Raw genomic sequence first — 15,736 nt, 5'->3', positions numbered from 1 at the left:
TATTTTCAAAATGTCCCACTTTGCTGTTCTGAAATGTTGGCAATTTATGACTTTCTTTAATTTTAGGCGTGCTCATGGTAACATAGCACGCCTAGCTAACCCAATCCCTTATACAGAAAATACCTTTCCAAAACGGGAGCCTCTGTGGGAAGGCTGCTTATTTAAGCACCACCTTTCCCCTTCTACAATGGCGATGCACCGTGGTTCAAAAAGCCCTTTCCTTGGTTTTCGGGGGGCGGGGGCTACCATCACTGCGCTGAAGAGATCGCCCTCTGCTCTAAGATGGCGGCGCTCGTCGCTACAGCGCAGCTGCTCTAGTCTAAAATGGTGGAATTTTTTTCTAGGAAAGAGAATAATACAGTTCTAACATGGCGATCGCGGGTAACTAGACAGCAATAGTCCCTTTTCTATGTCTGAGGCTGCATGTGTTTCACTCCGGAGACTGCTTTCCAATGACTGTTGCTCGGATTCAATGGAGGTGTTGGGGGTGCAGGACCTTGCTCACCGCCCCCAGGGCTCCTCGGGGGCCAGGAGGTCAGGATGGGTTTAAAGTACATGGCCGTGCCAGGGGAAGGGGTGGATGGGGCGTAAATATTACCACAGAAATCGATAATAAACGGCAAGAACGTTATGGGGTATTAATAAATTACGCAACTTTCATCAAAGACATAGCCTGAGAGAGCATTGTGGGTACTTCTGGTTACAGTTGTTCATCTAGCGGAGGTTCTCAACCAAGGTCTTTCCTTCTTGAATCTCATTTAGTAAGGATGAGTGGTTTGAAGAGTGTTGGTAGTACTTACTCTTACAGAGGTTTTCTGTGTTGAGGAGTGAGAAGTGTGGTATGTAGTGCTTTAAATGGACCGGTATTGAGTATAAGCACTTTTTTATTTTGAGAGGGAGAGTACCTGCACATCTCAAGAAAAATGTAACACTTTTAATTGGAGAGAACCGGCACTTCTCTGAAACAAGCAGGCACTCTGGTACAGAGTACCTGCACTTTAATTTTCCAATTTCAAGTACTGTATAAATGTGAAGGTAAATTAGGTTTATGATAGTGGGGCACATGCCTCTTGCTCTAATTAGATGGTGTGTTGTGAGATGTTGGGGTTGAAGCCATCAGGGATTGGAACGAGGAGAGGTAGCGTGAAAGGGCAACAACAGTGAGGAGCTGCCATAAACGGCTAGACCGGGTGCCTGCTCTAGTAGTCACAATGGGAGACTTACAGTAAATAAAATGTGAGGCATGGCATATCATAATGTAAGGCACATTGAACTCAAATAACAAATCTTAACACCTGGCACTATGACATATGATGGTTTCCGTAACGTGCGCTATTGAACTACTGATAGCGTAACATATCCCATGATATCCTAAACACGATACATTTATAATTAAGTACTTTGGGAGAAGTTAATACAGTGATTGGAGTACCAGCGTGTATTGATTAAAGAATGAGTGCCCACAAGGAAAAGGTATTGTTAAAGGAGTTCAAACGCTAATGAAGATTTTTTTAATCAGCGTTTACTAGATCGGAAGGCATTCATGACGTCAGTCAAAGACACGAAAGGGCTTAGTAAAGTGGTAATAACTCATGGAACATCAAATAACAGACTCATGACAATAGTGACATTAATTAAGGGGCCGTTAACACAGTGCGCTAATAATACCGTTTCTGCGAGGTAAGAGGGAGGTAAAGATGGGTTAGGAAGGGTAAAATACTGAGGAAAGTTGAAAGATGCTGGTCAAGGATGCAATCATGAAGACTCGAGTTTAGTTTCTGAAGACAACCTGGGTCTTTGTACCAGTGGGGTTCGTGCATTGTACACAAGGTTCTTAACTGAATCTTCCCCTGCACTTGGAGTAAATATAAGGATTTCACCACTCTTTTTACATGGTTATGGCTTTTTAAGTTGAGCCAATACCTGATTGCTTGTCTTTGCTCTCGTTGCAATCTAGTAATAAGGCATTTTGGAAACCGTTGTAAACAGTGTTACTATAATTCAAACAGATCCGAACCAGTGATTTTAGTGATATTTTTTTAAGGTGTCTAGGGGAAGTCAGTATATTTCTTAGCATGGGAAGTTGAAAGTTGGCATATTTACCCACATCAGTTATTTGGGATACGGAGGAGAGTTTATAAAGTAAAACATGATGACGAGATTTATTAGTTTAACTTGGGAGTCATGGCAAGATGAACATCAATGGCCAATTGAAAGGAGTGTCTTCATAATAAGTGTAGTATTTACACTATTTGGGTTGGGATGCCAAGGAGCATATACCAGGTATTGGTAAGCAGAGAGTTTTTGCAACCATCATATTGCGGAAGATTTCCTCTATTTGGTCAATCATTGAGCAGTTTCTTTGGGACTTAGTATGCATGTATTCACATGTTGGATAAACACAGCATGCTGAAAAGCATGAGTTTGGACAACTGGTGCAAAAGGTCACCTTGGTGCTACAACCCTAGCCAGCAAGTTTCACACCACACATTGCTGCAGATATACTGGTGATCGAGGGGTGATGCCTTGGAAGAAGTTATAATACTCAGGCTTGTTGTGATTTCAACTCGATTGGATGTAATTTCATGGTACTTATCTTGTCTTCTCCAGTCCTGTTCCAGACCATTCCCAAATTCTGCCCTTTCAACTGCAGACCATGCACGAGAACTGGAGGAATAGTTTACTTCATTATCAGATCTTCTGAAGTGCCTTGAGGACCTACCTTTCAATATTTTTGACTTTATTATACTTTAGTTACCCCATATACTCTATCAGAATAAATGGGGGTGATTCAATTGCCATACCACTATTTGCCTGCCGGATGGTTCGGTGTAATCAGTACTAAATCACCCGATGATTTTCAGATGTTCCAGCTCCCTTTCTACCTTAACATGATGCTGTTTTTACTTCATCTGCACTTTAGTGGTCCGGAAAGTACATCACCCATGATGGAGTATGATTCCCTGCTGAGGGTTGTTCCAATTGCATGACCACCACTGCACATCATTTTGAGTGTGTGTTGTTCACTATTGTCTCAAACAGTCTTACTTTGTGTCTGTTTCATGCCCTTCTTCAGTTCAGAGAATTTTCTCTAATGTATGCCCGTATATAACAGATGACAGTGGTGGCACCTATAGATGATTGATTGCCTCTTTCTCGATTTACAAGTATTCATCTTCTTGGTAAGTGTCCCTGTTCATTCCCTTGCATTCTCAAAATTCACTGGGACCAGCGTCTACCGTGAGTTCTGTTTTTCTTGTGTGTTGAAATACATCTACGTGTTATCAGACACAAGTGCATCTTTGACCACTTGGGTGTCTTGCTGATGTCTATCAGGCCAACACCATATTGTATTTTTTAATTATAAGTGCACAGAGGGATTTGCAGAGTCAAGAATGAACCTCCCAAGGTACCATGTGATGTCTAAAAAAAAAAAAAAAAAAATACCTTAATTTCAGAAACATTCTGGACTGCTGATGCCATCTTAACATCCTTTGCCTTCTTGAATTTACGGTGATGCAGCCAGCTCTTAAAAGAAAAAGTACACTTTTGATTATATGCCTTCACACTTATTTCGGTGTATAATTAATTCAGTTTCTGGAGTATTGTCACTGATATCGGTTGATCCTGATCTATCTGTTCCAACGTGGTGTGTACGATCATCCTCTTGACAACTCTGTGTTTCAATTGAAAATTTTTATTGTTCAAATTTCTTTATTGAAAATTTAGATTTTAAGAAACAGAAAAGGGGAAAAAGGGATAAAGGCACAGGAGGGTGTCACAGCACCCAGCGTTCCCCAACAAGACACAGGCAACAGGCCGGTTCCCCCCCCCCATAACCTCCCCCCGGGAGCACTAGTCTGCAGTCGTGGCTGTGGGATAGATATGGGAGCCCTGTCTCCCCGCTCACGCGTCAGAGACCCCTATTTTTGTAATCAAAGAAATCGCAGAAACCTAGGGCATGTCAATTCCCTAAACTCGCCGGAAAGCAAAGTCTGAAAAGGGTGCCATAGCTCTCTATAAGAGTCCCCTTGCGATTAAACGGATAAGGTGATCCTCTCCATCCCTAGGAGCAGCCAAAGTCTCTGTAACCACCCCAGCTGTGTAGGAATCCGAGACGTTCCCCAGTGAGGCAGTATATTTTAGAGAGCTGCCCCTAACGCCAAACCTAACTGTCGGCCCTGTATAGACTTGAGCGGGAACGTTAGGGGGTTCTCAAGATCCAATAGAATATAGGCCAGGAAGTGTGGAAGTTGGGTGTCGATGTCGTGTAGGACCCCCTCCCAGTACCTAGCCAGCCTCGGACATTCCCATAGTATGTGGGTTGAGGTGCCTATAGTATTGCAACCCCTCCAGCAGAAAGGTGACCGTGTGCGGTCAATTTGGTGGAGTCTTGCCGGGGTGAGATACCAATAAGTGGCTATCTTTATCGCAATCTCCACACTTGTGGTGCAGCCTGCTGTGTGGTGTGCCCTGTAGTGAAACGCCTCCCACTCCTCCAGCGTCAGGGATCTCCCCTGCTCAGCCTCCCAACGAGGCCGGCCCCGGATGCTAGGAATTGGGACTGCGCGCTGTAGTAGATCACACAAATCCGATATAATATGTTTATCCGTTTTCCTGGTCAACAACCATTTTTCATACTGTGTGAGGGGGCGGCAGGCCTTCTCCCTAAACGAGGGGTGGAACACCCAGTGCCGGATCTGGAGGTAGCACATTCTCTGTCTCAGGGAGAGACTGGGACCTTCTAAGGTCTTCTAAAGAAAATATGCCCTGCTTGTCAAACAGATGACCGTCAGAACGCCGACCAGAGGTCGCCCAGTCCCGGTAGACGCAATAGTCCAGGCCCAGGGAGAAGTCCGGGTTCCCCACTGTGGGCGTCAAGGGGGATGGAAAGGGGGTCAGACTGCCCGAACGATTTGCCTGGTACCACACCTCCATTGTGACTCTGGTAACAGGGGATGAATATAAACCCCCTGGCCTATGATGGTGAGGGAGGAACGGGATCCCCCACAAAGGGGCGCCCACCACCACCCGATTCATGAATATCCAACGCTTGTCCGATTCCGATCTGGACCACTCCACCAGGTATCTGAGCTGTGTGGCCCTATATTACTGTCGCACAACTGGAACTCCCAGGTACCCCCCCTCACCGGGGCCTGACTCTCCAGGGAGCCAGCCATTCTGGGCCTCCTACCCCCCCCTATATAAAGCCATTAATTTCTCTATGTAGTGTCTGAAGAGAGCCGGGTGGAGGCTCAGCCGACAGGGTCTGAAAAAGAAAGAGGGCCTTGGGAGAATCGACATTTTGACGGCTGCTATTCTGCCAGTCCACGAGATGGGATAGCGTCTCCACTCTGTGAGGTCGGTTCTGACCCCCCGCAAGAAGAGCCGGTAATTGATAGAGGCAGTCTCTGACACCGTTCAGACTATCCGGAGACCCAGGTAAGGGACGGAGCTCTCCTCCCATTGAAAGGGATAGCAGTGCGTCAGCTTATTCAGCGTCTCCCTCGGAAGCGCAAGGTCAAATACCCGAGACTTCGAGAGGTTTACCTGGAAGCCCGACACCACACCGAAAGCCTCCACCTCCTCTAGAAAGACCGGGAGAGCCCTCACCGGGTCGTCAAGTGTCACCACAATGTCATCCGCGTAAAGCGCGATCATGTACGCTTCCCCTCCAAATCTGACCCCGGTAACCTCCAGTCTATCCGTTACTCTCTGCGCAAAAGATTTCATATATAAAGCGAAGAGCAGGGGGGCAACGGGCACCCCTGACGGGTCCCGCGGCCCACCAAGAAGGGCGTGGACGACACCTCGTTGATCCTGACCGAGGCCCTCGGCTTGCTGTAGGCCCCCTCTAGCCAGGCCTGAAACCGAGTCCCCAGGCCAAAGTGTCCAAGAGTTGCGTGGAGGTGTGACCACTAGACACGGTCGAACGCCTTCTTGGCGTCTATACTGAGCAACATTGAGTTCCTCCCCCCTGCTGTGCCTTGTCTAGCGTGTGTAGTAGACGTTTCGTGTTGTCTCCACATTGTCGGCCCGGGATAAAGCCTGCCTGGTCGGAGTCGGCCAGGCATCAGCGGGTTCAGACGGGCCACGAGGATGGTCATCAGGAGCTTGAAATCAACATTTAGTAGTGATATGTCGGTAGATATGTCCGGGTCCTTCCCAGGTTTCGGGATGACCACTATGGCCGCGTCCATCATAGATGGGGGCATGTCCCCGGCCCCCTGAGGTTTTTAAAGAGTCGGGTCAAGATGGGAGCCAGGCTAGAACAAAACGCCTTGTAGAAGGCACCAGCAAATCTATCCAGCCCAGGGGACTTCTAAGCCTCTAGTCGGACTATTGCCGAAATGACCTCTTCCAGACGGATGGGAGCCTCAAGATGGACAGCCTCCTCCAGTGTCAGTTTAGCCACGAGGGCCTGTTCCAGATAATTAAGCGAGGGCCTCGGGTCAGCCTGCTGTGCCGCATACAGGTTCCGGTAGAAGTCACGGAAGGCTGCGGCGATCCGTGCATCGCTCGTGACCACCGGTCCCCCCTGGGAGTCTAATTGATGTCACGCTGCCCTCTGGTGCTGAGCCCTAAGTCTATCAGCCGCATCTATTGTCGCCCCCATAATAGGAGTATCGCAAATGTAAAGCCGCATATTCCGCCCTGTCCATGTCGATTCCCCCCCAAGCTGCGTTGAGTTGTCTCTAGACCCTTCGGGCCCCCGTCCTCTTGTGTATTGTCTCGAGCTCAGTCACCTTCTGCTGCAGGTGAGCTCTTTTCTCACGTCTGAGTTTGTTATCCGCTGCGGATAGCCCTATGAACTCTCCTGTAATCACCGCCTTCAGGGCATCTCACAGAAGGGGTAGCGGGTTGTCGGACGTATCATTAAATTCCAAGTAAGTGGAAATAGCTTTGGAGATCTGGGCAACCACCTCAGGAGTGTGAATCTCAGGCGCCAAGGGTGGGGCCCAGTGCGTCCGAGGGGGGCATTAAGTGTGAGGGCAACCGCTGCGTGGTCCGATAGTGCACATGGGACTATTTCTATGTCCCCACCCTATCTTCGATTTCCTTGGTGCCCAGGAAAAAGTCTATATGTGCGTAGGTCTTATGAGCGTGTGAGTAAAACGTGTAGTCCCCAGTGTTGGGGTGTCTTTCCCTCCACAGATCTCTAAGCTCCCTCCCCTCTAAACCCTCCAGGCCCCTCGCATGCTTGGACCCTGTCCCTCCATATCGTGAGGCGGATCTGTCCTGGTCCACATGTAGAACTATGTTGAGGTCGCCCCCAATAAGCCCCTGTCTATCTTGGTTAGTCATTACCTCTGCGAGGGCCCCAAGGATGAACTGTTACTGACCCTCATTGGGAGCATAGATAGATGTCACCACCATCTGGGTCCCCCCAATGTGGATCCTGTAGGCCAGAAGACGTCCCGCACCTCCGCAATCTTGTCACCCACCTTCCCCTTGAAAGAACGCGACACCCAGATTGCGACTGTAGGAAGTTGGCTCTGTATGTGCTATTTCAAAGTAAGGAATAGCATGCACAGAGTCCAAGGGTTCCCCTTAGAGGTAAAATAGTGGTAAAAATAGATAATACTAATGCTCTATTTTGTGGTAGTGTGGTCGAGCAGTAGGCTTATCCAAGGAGTAGTGTTAAGCATTTGTTGTACATACACATAGACAATAAATGAGGTACACACACTCAGAGACAAATCCAGCCAATAGGTTTTTACATAGAAAAATATCTTTTCTTAGTTTATTTTAAGAACCACAGGTTCAAATTCTACATGTAATAGCTCATTCGAAAGGTATTGCAGGTAAGTACTTTAGGAACTTCAAATCATCAAAATTGCATGTATACTTTTCAAGTTATTGACAAATAGCTGTTTTAAAAGTGGACACTTAGTGCAATTTTCACAGTTCCTGGGGGAGGTAAGTTTTTGTTAGTTTTACCAGGTAAGTAGGACACTTACAGGGTTCAGTTCTTGGTCCAAGGTAGCCCACCGTTGGGGGTTCAGAGCAACCCCAAAGTCACCACACCAGCAGCTCAGGGCCGGTCAGGTGCAGAGTTCCAAGTGGTGCCCAAAACACATAGGCTAGAATGGAGAGAAGGGGGTGCCCCGGTTCCGGTCTGCTTGCAGGTAAGTACCCGCGTCTTCGGAGGGCAGACCAGGGGGGTTTTGTAGGGCACCGGGGGGGACACAGGTCCACACAGAAATTTCACCCTCAGCGGCGCGGGGGCGGCCGGGTGCAGTGTAGAAACAAGCGTCGGGTTCGCAATGTTAGTCTATGAGAGATCTCGGGATCGCTTCAGCGCTGCAGGCAGGCAAGGGGGGGATTCCTCGGGGAAACCTCCACTTGGGCAGGGGAGAGGGACTCCTGGGGGTCACTTCTCCAGTGAAAGTCCGGTCCTTCAGGTCCTGGGGGCTGCGGGTGCAGGGTCTCTCCCAGGCGTCGGGACTTTAGGTTCAAAGAGTCGCGGTCAGGGGAAGCCTCGGGATTCCCTCTGCAGGCGGCGCTGTGGGGGCTCAGGGGGGACAGGTTTTGGTACTCACAGTATCAGAGTAGTCCTGGGGTCCCTCCTGAGGTGTTGGATCGCCACCAGCCGAGTCGGGGTCGCCGGGTGCAGTGTTGCAAGTCTCACGCTTCTTGCGGGGAGCTTGCAGGGTTCTTTAAAGCTGCTGGAAACAAAGTTGCAGCTTTTCTTGGAGCAGGTCCGCTGTCCTCGGGAGTTTCTTGTCTTTTCGAAGCAGGGGCAGTCCTCAGAGGATGTCGAGGTCGCTGGTCCCTTTGGAGGGCGTCGCTGGAGCAGGATCTTTGGAAGGCAGGAGACAGGCCGGTGAGTTTCTGGAGCCAAGGCAGTTGTCGTCTTCGGGTCTTCCTCTGCAGGGGTTTTCAGCTAGGCAGTCCTTCTTCTTGTAGTTGCAGGAATCTAATTTTCTAGGGTTCAGGGTAGCCCTTAAATACTAAATTTAAGGGCGTGTTTAGGTCTGGGGGGTTAGTAGCCAATGGCCACTAGCCCTGAGGGTGGGTACACCCTCTTTGTGCCTCCTCCCAAGGGGAGGGGGTCACATCCCTAATCCTATTGGGGGAATCCTCCATCTGCAAGATGGAGGATTTCTAAAAGTTAGAGTCACCTCAGCTCAGGACACCTTAGGGGCTGTCCTGACTGGCCAGTGACTCCTCCTTGTTATTCTCATTATTTTCTCCGGCCTTGCCGCCAAAAGTGGGGCCTGGCCGGAGGGGGCGGGCAACTCCACTAGCTGGAGTGTCCTGCTGGGTTGGCACAAAGGAGGTGAGCCTTTGAGGCTCACCGCCAGGTGTGACAATTCCTGCCTGGGAGAGGTGTTAGCATCTCCACCCAGTGCAGGCTTTGTTACTGGCCTCAGAGTGACAAAGGCACTCTCCCCATGGGGCCAGCAACATGTCTCGGTTTGTGGCAGGCTGCTAAAACTAGTCAGCCTACACAGATAGTCGGTTAAGTTTCAGGGGGCACCTCTAAGGTGCCCTCTGTGGTGTATTTTACAATAAAATGTACACTGGCATCAGTGTGCATTTATTGTGCTGAGAAGTTTGATACCAAACTTCCCAGTTTTCAGTGTAGCCATTATGGTGCTGTGGAGTTCGTGTTTGACAGACTCCCAGACCATATACTCTTATGGCTACCCTGCACTTACAATGTCTAAGGTTTTGTTTAGACACTGTAGGGGTACCATGCTCATGCACTGGTACCCTCACCTATGGTATAGTGCACCCTGCCTTAGGGCTGTAAGGCCTGCTAGAGGGGTGTCTTACCTATACTGCATAGGCAGTGAGAGGCTGGCATGGCACCCTGAGGGGAGTGCCATGTCGACTTACTCGTTTTGTCCTCACTAGCACACACAAGCTGGCAAGCAGTGTGTCTGTGCTGAGTGAGGGGTCTCCAGGGTGGCATAAGACATGCTGCAGCCCTTAGAGACCTTCCTTGGCATCAGGGCCCTTGGTACTAGAAGTACCAGTTACAAGGGACTTATCTGGATGCCAGGGTCTGCCAATTGTGGATACAAAAGTACAGGTTAGGGAAAGAACACTGGTGCTGGGGCCTGGTTAGCAGGCCTCAGCACACTTTCAATTGTAAACATAGCATCAGCAAAGGCAAAAAGTCAGGGGGCAACCATGCCAAGGAGGCATTTCCTTACACAACCCCCCCCCCAAACGAAAGAGGATGAGACTAACCTTTCCCAAGAGAGTCTTCATTTTCTAAGTGGAAGAACCTGGAAAGGCCATCTGCATTGGCATGGGCAGTCCCAGGTCTGTGTTCCACTATAAAGTCCATTCCCTGTAGGGAGATGGACCACCTCAACAGTTTAGGATTTTCACCTTTCATTTGCATCAGCCATTTGAGAGGTCTGTGGTCAGTTTGAACTAGGAAGTGAGTCCCAAAGAGGTATGGTCTCAGCTTCTTCAGGGACCAAACCACAGCAAAGGCCTCCCTCTCAATGGCACTCCAACGCTGCTCCCTGGGGAGTAACCTCCTGCTAATGAAAGCAACAGGCTGGTCAAGGCCATCATCATTTGTTTGGGACAAAACTGCCCCTATCCCATGTTCAGAGGCATCAGTCTGCACAATGAACTGCTTAGAATAATCTGGAGCTTTGAGAACTGGTGCTGAGCACATTGCTTGTTTCAGGGTGTCAAAGGCCTGTTGGCAGTCCACAGTCCAGTTCACTTTCTTGGGCATTTTCTTGGAGGTGAGCTCAGTGAGGGCTGTCACAATGGATCCATATCCCTTCACAAACCTCCTGTAGTACCCAGTCAAGCCAAGGAATGCCCTGACTTGAGTCTGGGTTTTTGGAGCTACCCAGTCCAGAATGGTCTGGATCTTGGGTTGGAGTGGCTGAACTTGGCCTCCACCTACAAGGTGGCCCAAGTAAACCACAGTTCCCTGCCCTATCTGGCATTTGGATGCCTTGATAGAGAGGCCTGCAGATTGCAGAGCCTTCAAAACCTTCCTCAGGTGGACCAGGTGATCCTGCCAGGTGGAGCTAAAGACAGCAATATCATCAAGATAAGCTGTGCTAAAGGACTCCAAGCCAGCAAGGACTTGATTCACCAACCTTTGGAAGGTGGCAGGGGCATTCTTTAAACCAAAGGGCATAACAGTAAACTGATAATGCCCATCAGGTGTGGAGAATGCTGTCTTTTCTTTTGCTCCAGGTGCCATTTTTATTTGCCAGTACCCTGCTGTCAAGTCAAAGGTACTTAGAAATTTGGCAGCACCTAATTTATCAATGAGCTCATCAGCTCTTGGAATTGGATGGGCATCTGTCTTGGTGACAGAATTGAGCCCTCTGTAGTCCACACAAAACCTCATCTCTTTCTTTCCATCTTTGGTGTGAGGTTTGGGGACTAAGACCACTGGGCTGGCCCAGGGGCTGGCAGAGCGCTCAATTACTCCCAATTCCAGCATCTTGTGGACTTCCACCTTGATGCTTTCCTTAACATGGTCAGACTGTCTGAAGATTTTGTTTTTGACAGGCATGCTGTCTCCTGTGTCCACATCATGGGTACACAGGGGTGTCTGACCAGGGGTTAGGGAGAAAAGCTCAGGAAACTGTTGTAGGACTCTCCTACAATCAGCTTGCTGTTGGCCAGAGAGGGTGTCTGAGTAGATCACTCCATCTACTGTACCATCTTTTGGGTCTGATGACAGAAGATCAGGGAGAGGTTCACTCTCTGCCTCCTGGTCCTCATCTGTTACCATCAACAGATTGACATCAGCCCTGTCGTGGAAGAGCTTAAGGCGGTTTACATGGATCACCCTCTTGGGGCTCCTGCTTGTGCCCAGGTCCACCAAGTAGGTGACCTGACTCTTCCTTTCTAGTACTGGGTAAGGGCCACTCCATTTGTCCTGGAGTGCCCTGGGAGCCACAGGCTCCAGAACCCAGACTTTCTGCCCTGGTTGGAACTCAACCAGTGCAGCCTTTTGGTCATACCAAAACTTCTGGAGCTGTTGGCTGGCCTCAAGGTTTTTGGTTGCCTTTTCCATGTACTCTGCCATTCTAGAGCGAAGGCCAAGTACATAGTCCACTATGTCCTGTTTAGGCTCGTGGAGAGGTCTCTCCCAGCCTTCTTTAACAAGGGCAAGTGGTCCCCTTACAGGATGACCAAACAGAAGTTCAAAGGGTGAGAATCCTACTCCCTTCTGTGGCACCTCTCTGTAAGCGAAAAGCAGACATGGCAAGAGGACATCCCATCTCCTTTTGAGCTTTTCTGGGAGCCCCATGATCATGCCTTTTAATGTCTTGTTGAATCTCTCAACCAAGCCATTAGTTTGTGGATGGTATGGTGTAGTGAATTTATAAGTCACTCCACACTCATTCCACATGTGCTTTAGGTATGCTGACATGAAGTTGGTACCTCTGTCAGACACCACCTCCTTAGGGAAACCCACTCTGGTAAAGATACCAATGAGGGCCTTGGCTACTGCAGGGGCAGTAGTCGACCTAAGGGGAATAGCTTCAGGATACCTGGTAGCATGATCCACTACTACCAGGATATACATATTTCCTGAGGCTGTGGGAGGTTCCAGTGGACCAACTATGTCCACACCCACTCTTTCAAAGGGCACCCCCACCACTGGAAGTGGAATGAGGGGGGCCTTTGGATGCCCACCTGTCTTACCACTGGCTTGACAGGTGGGGCAGGAGAGGCAAAACTCCTTAACCATGTTGGACATATTGGGCCAGTAGAAGTGGTTGACTAACCTCTCCCACGTCTTGGTTTGTCCCAAATGTCCAGCAAGGGGAATGTCATGGGCCAATGTTAGGATGAACTCTCTGAACAGTTGAGGCACTACCACTCTCCTAGTGGCACCAGGTTTGGGGTCTCTGGCCTCAGTGTACAGGAGCCCATCTTCCCAATAGACCCTATGTGTTCCATTTTTCTTGCCTTTGGACTCTTCAGCAGCTTGCTGCCTAAGGCCTTCAAGAGAGGGACAGGTTTCTTGTCCCTTACACAGCTCTTCCCTTGAGGGTCCCCCTGGGCCTAAGAGCTCAACCTGATAAGGTTCAAGCTCCAAAGGCTCAGTTCCCTCAGAGGGCAGAACTTCTTCCTGAGAAGAGAGGTTCCCTTTCTTTTGTTGTGTTGCAGTTGGTTTCCCAACTGGCTTTCCTGTTCTCTTGGTAGGCTGGGCCATTTTTCCAGACTCCAGCTCTACTTTTTCACCCTGTGCCTTGCATTGTGCTCTTGTTTTCACACACACCAATTCAGGGATACCCAGCATTGCTGCATGGGTTTTTAGCTCTACCTCAGCCCATGCTGAGGACTCCAGGTCATTTCCAAGCAGACAGTCCACTGGGATATTTGAGGAGACCACCACCTGTTTCAGGCCATTGACCCCTCCCCATTCTAAAGTAACCATTGCCATGGGATGTACTTTTCTCTGATTGTCAGCGTTGGTGACTGTGTAAGTTTTTCCAGTCAGGTATTGGCCAGGGGAAACCAGTTTCTCTGTCACCATGGTGACACTGGCACCTGTATCCCTCAGGCCCTCTATTCTAGTCCCATTAATTAAGAGTTGTTGTCTGTATTTTTGCATGTTAGGCGGCCAGACAGCTAGTGTGGCTAAATCCACCCCACCCTCAGAAACTAGAGTAGCTTCAGTGTGAACCCTGATTTGCTCTGGGCACACTGTTGATCCCACTTGGAGACTAGCCATACCAGTGTTACCTGGATGGGAGTTTGGAGTGGAACCTTTCTTGGGACAGGCCTTGTCTCCAGTTTGGTGTCCATGCTGTTTACAGCTATGACACCAGGCCTTTTTGGGATCAAAGTTTTTACCCTTGTACCCATTGTTTTGTGAAGAGGCTCTGGGCCCACCCTCCTGTGCAGGTTTTTGGGGGCCTGTAGAAGACTCTTTACTATTTTTAGTTTTGGTTGTCTCATCACCCTTCTGCTGGGGAGTCTTTGTGACCCCTTTCTTTTGGTCACCCCCTGTTGAAGTCTTGGACACCCTTGTCTTGACCCAATGGTCCGCCTTCTTTCCCAATTCTTGGGGAGAAATTGGTCCTAGGTCTACCAGATGCTGATGCAGTTTATCATTGAAACAATTACTTAACAGGTGTTCTTTCACAAATAAATTGTACAGCCCATCATAATTACTTACACCACTGCCTTGAATCCAACCATCTAGTGTTTTCACTGAGTAGTCAACAAAGTCAACCCAGGTCTGGCTCAAGGATTTTTGAGCCCCCCTGAACCTAATCCTGTACTCCTCAGTGGAGAATCCAAAGCCCTCAATCAGGGTGCCCTTCATGAGGTCATAAGATTCTGCATCTTGTCCAGAGAGTGTGAGGAGTCTATCCCTACACTTTCCTGTGAACATTTCCCAAAGGAGAGCACCCCAGTGAGATCTGTTCACTTTTCTGGTTACACAAGCCCTCTCAAAAGCTGTGAACCATTTGGTGATGTCATCACCATCTTCATATTTAGTTACAATCCCTTTGGGGATTTTCAACATGTCAGGAGAATCTCTGACCCTATTTATGTTGCTGCCACCATTGATGGGTCCTAGGCCCATCTCTTGTCTTTCCCTCTCTATGGCTAGGATCTGTCTTTCCAAAGCCAATCTTTTGGCCATCCTGGCTAACTGGATGTCCTCTTCACTGGGGCTATCCTCAGTGATTTCAGAGGTGTTGGTCTCTCCTGTGAGGGAACCAGCATCTCTGACTATTATTTTAGGAGTCAGGGTTTGAGGGACCCTGTTCTCCCTAGATAGGACTGGTAGGGGGGAATTGTCCTCCAAGTCACTATCCTCTTCCTCTGAGTTGCCACCCTCAGAGGGGTTGGCCTTTTCAAACTCTGCCAAAAGCTCCTGGAGCTGTATTTTGGTAGGTTTGGGGCCCATTGTTATTTTCTTTAGTTTACAGAGTGACCTTAGCTCTCTCATCTGTAGATGGAGGTAAGGTGTGGTGTCGAGTTCCACCACATTCACATCTGTGCTAGACATTATGCTTCTAAAAGTTGGAATACTTTTTAAGAAACTAAAACTGATTCTAGAATCTAATTCAAACTTTTAACAAACTTTTAAACTCTAAAAGAAATGCTAAACAGGATCTAACACAAGGCCCTAGCAGGTCTTTTAAGAATTTAGAAAACTTTTCAAATTGCAAAAATCAATTTCTAATGACAATTTTGGAATTTGTCGTGTGATCAGGTATTGGCTGAGTAGTCCAGCAAATGCAAAGTCTTGTACCCCACCGCTGATCCACCAATGTAGGAAGTTGGCTCTGTATGTGCTATTTCAAAGTAAGGAATAGCATGCACAGAGTCCAAGGGTTCCCCTTAGAGGTAAAATAGTGGTAAAAATAGATAATACTAATGCTCTATTTTGTGGTAGTGTGGTCGAGCAGTAGGCTTATCCAAGGAGTAGTGTTAAGCATTTGTTGTACATACACATAGACAATAAATGAGGTACACACACTCAGAGACAAATCCAGCCAATAGGTTTTTACATAGAAAAATATCTTTTCTTAGTTTATTTTAAGAACCACAGGTTCAAATTCTACATGTAATAGCTCATTCGAAAGGTATTGCAGGTAAGTACTTTAGGAACTTCAAATCATCAAAATTGCATGTATACTTTTCAAGTTATTGACAAATAGCTGTTTTAAAAGTGGACACTTAGTGCAATTTTCACAGTTCCTGGGGGAGGTAAGTTTTTGTTAGTTTTACCAGGTAAGTAGGACACTTACAGGGTTCAGTTCTT

At 48.3% G+C, this 15,736-nt stretch overlaps 1 protein-coding gene across 2 annotated transcripts in view; it reads left to right on the top strand.

Annotated features, from left to right (window-relative positions):
* Nucleotides 1–303: 303 nt before the first annotated feature.
* Nucleotides 304–15,736, top strand: part of XPNPEP3 (X-prolyl aminopeptidase 3) — a 173,174-nt gene continuing 157,741 nt past the window's right edge. The window contains exon 1 of one of the 2 annotated variants that reach the window (XM_069231142.1): nt 304–381. In XM_069231142.1, the coding sequence (XP_069087243.1) occupies nt 369–381 (13 nt within the window). In that variant the 5' untranslated portion in view covers nt 304–368. Of the gene's footprint in view, nt 382–406; nt 535–15,736 lie in introns of those variants that run through there. The other variant, XM_069231141.1, reaches the window with a different exon arrangement.

The sequence above is a fragment of the Pleurodeles waltl genome, chromosome 4_2 (assembly GCF_031143425.1).
Source record: "Pleurodeles waltl isolate 20211129_DDA chromosome 4_2, aPleWal1.hap1.20221129, whole genome shotgun sequence".
Classification (NCBI taxonomy): Eukaryota; Metazoa; Chordata; class Amphibia; order Caudata; family Salamandridae; genus Pleurodeles; species Pleurodeles waltl.
Note: the sequence above shows the minus strand (reverse complement) of the source record. Positions and strands in the feature narration are given on the sequence as shown.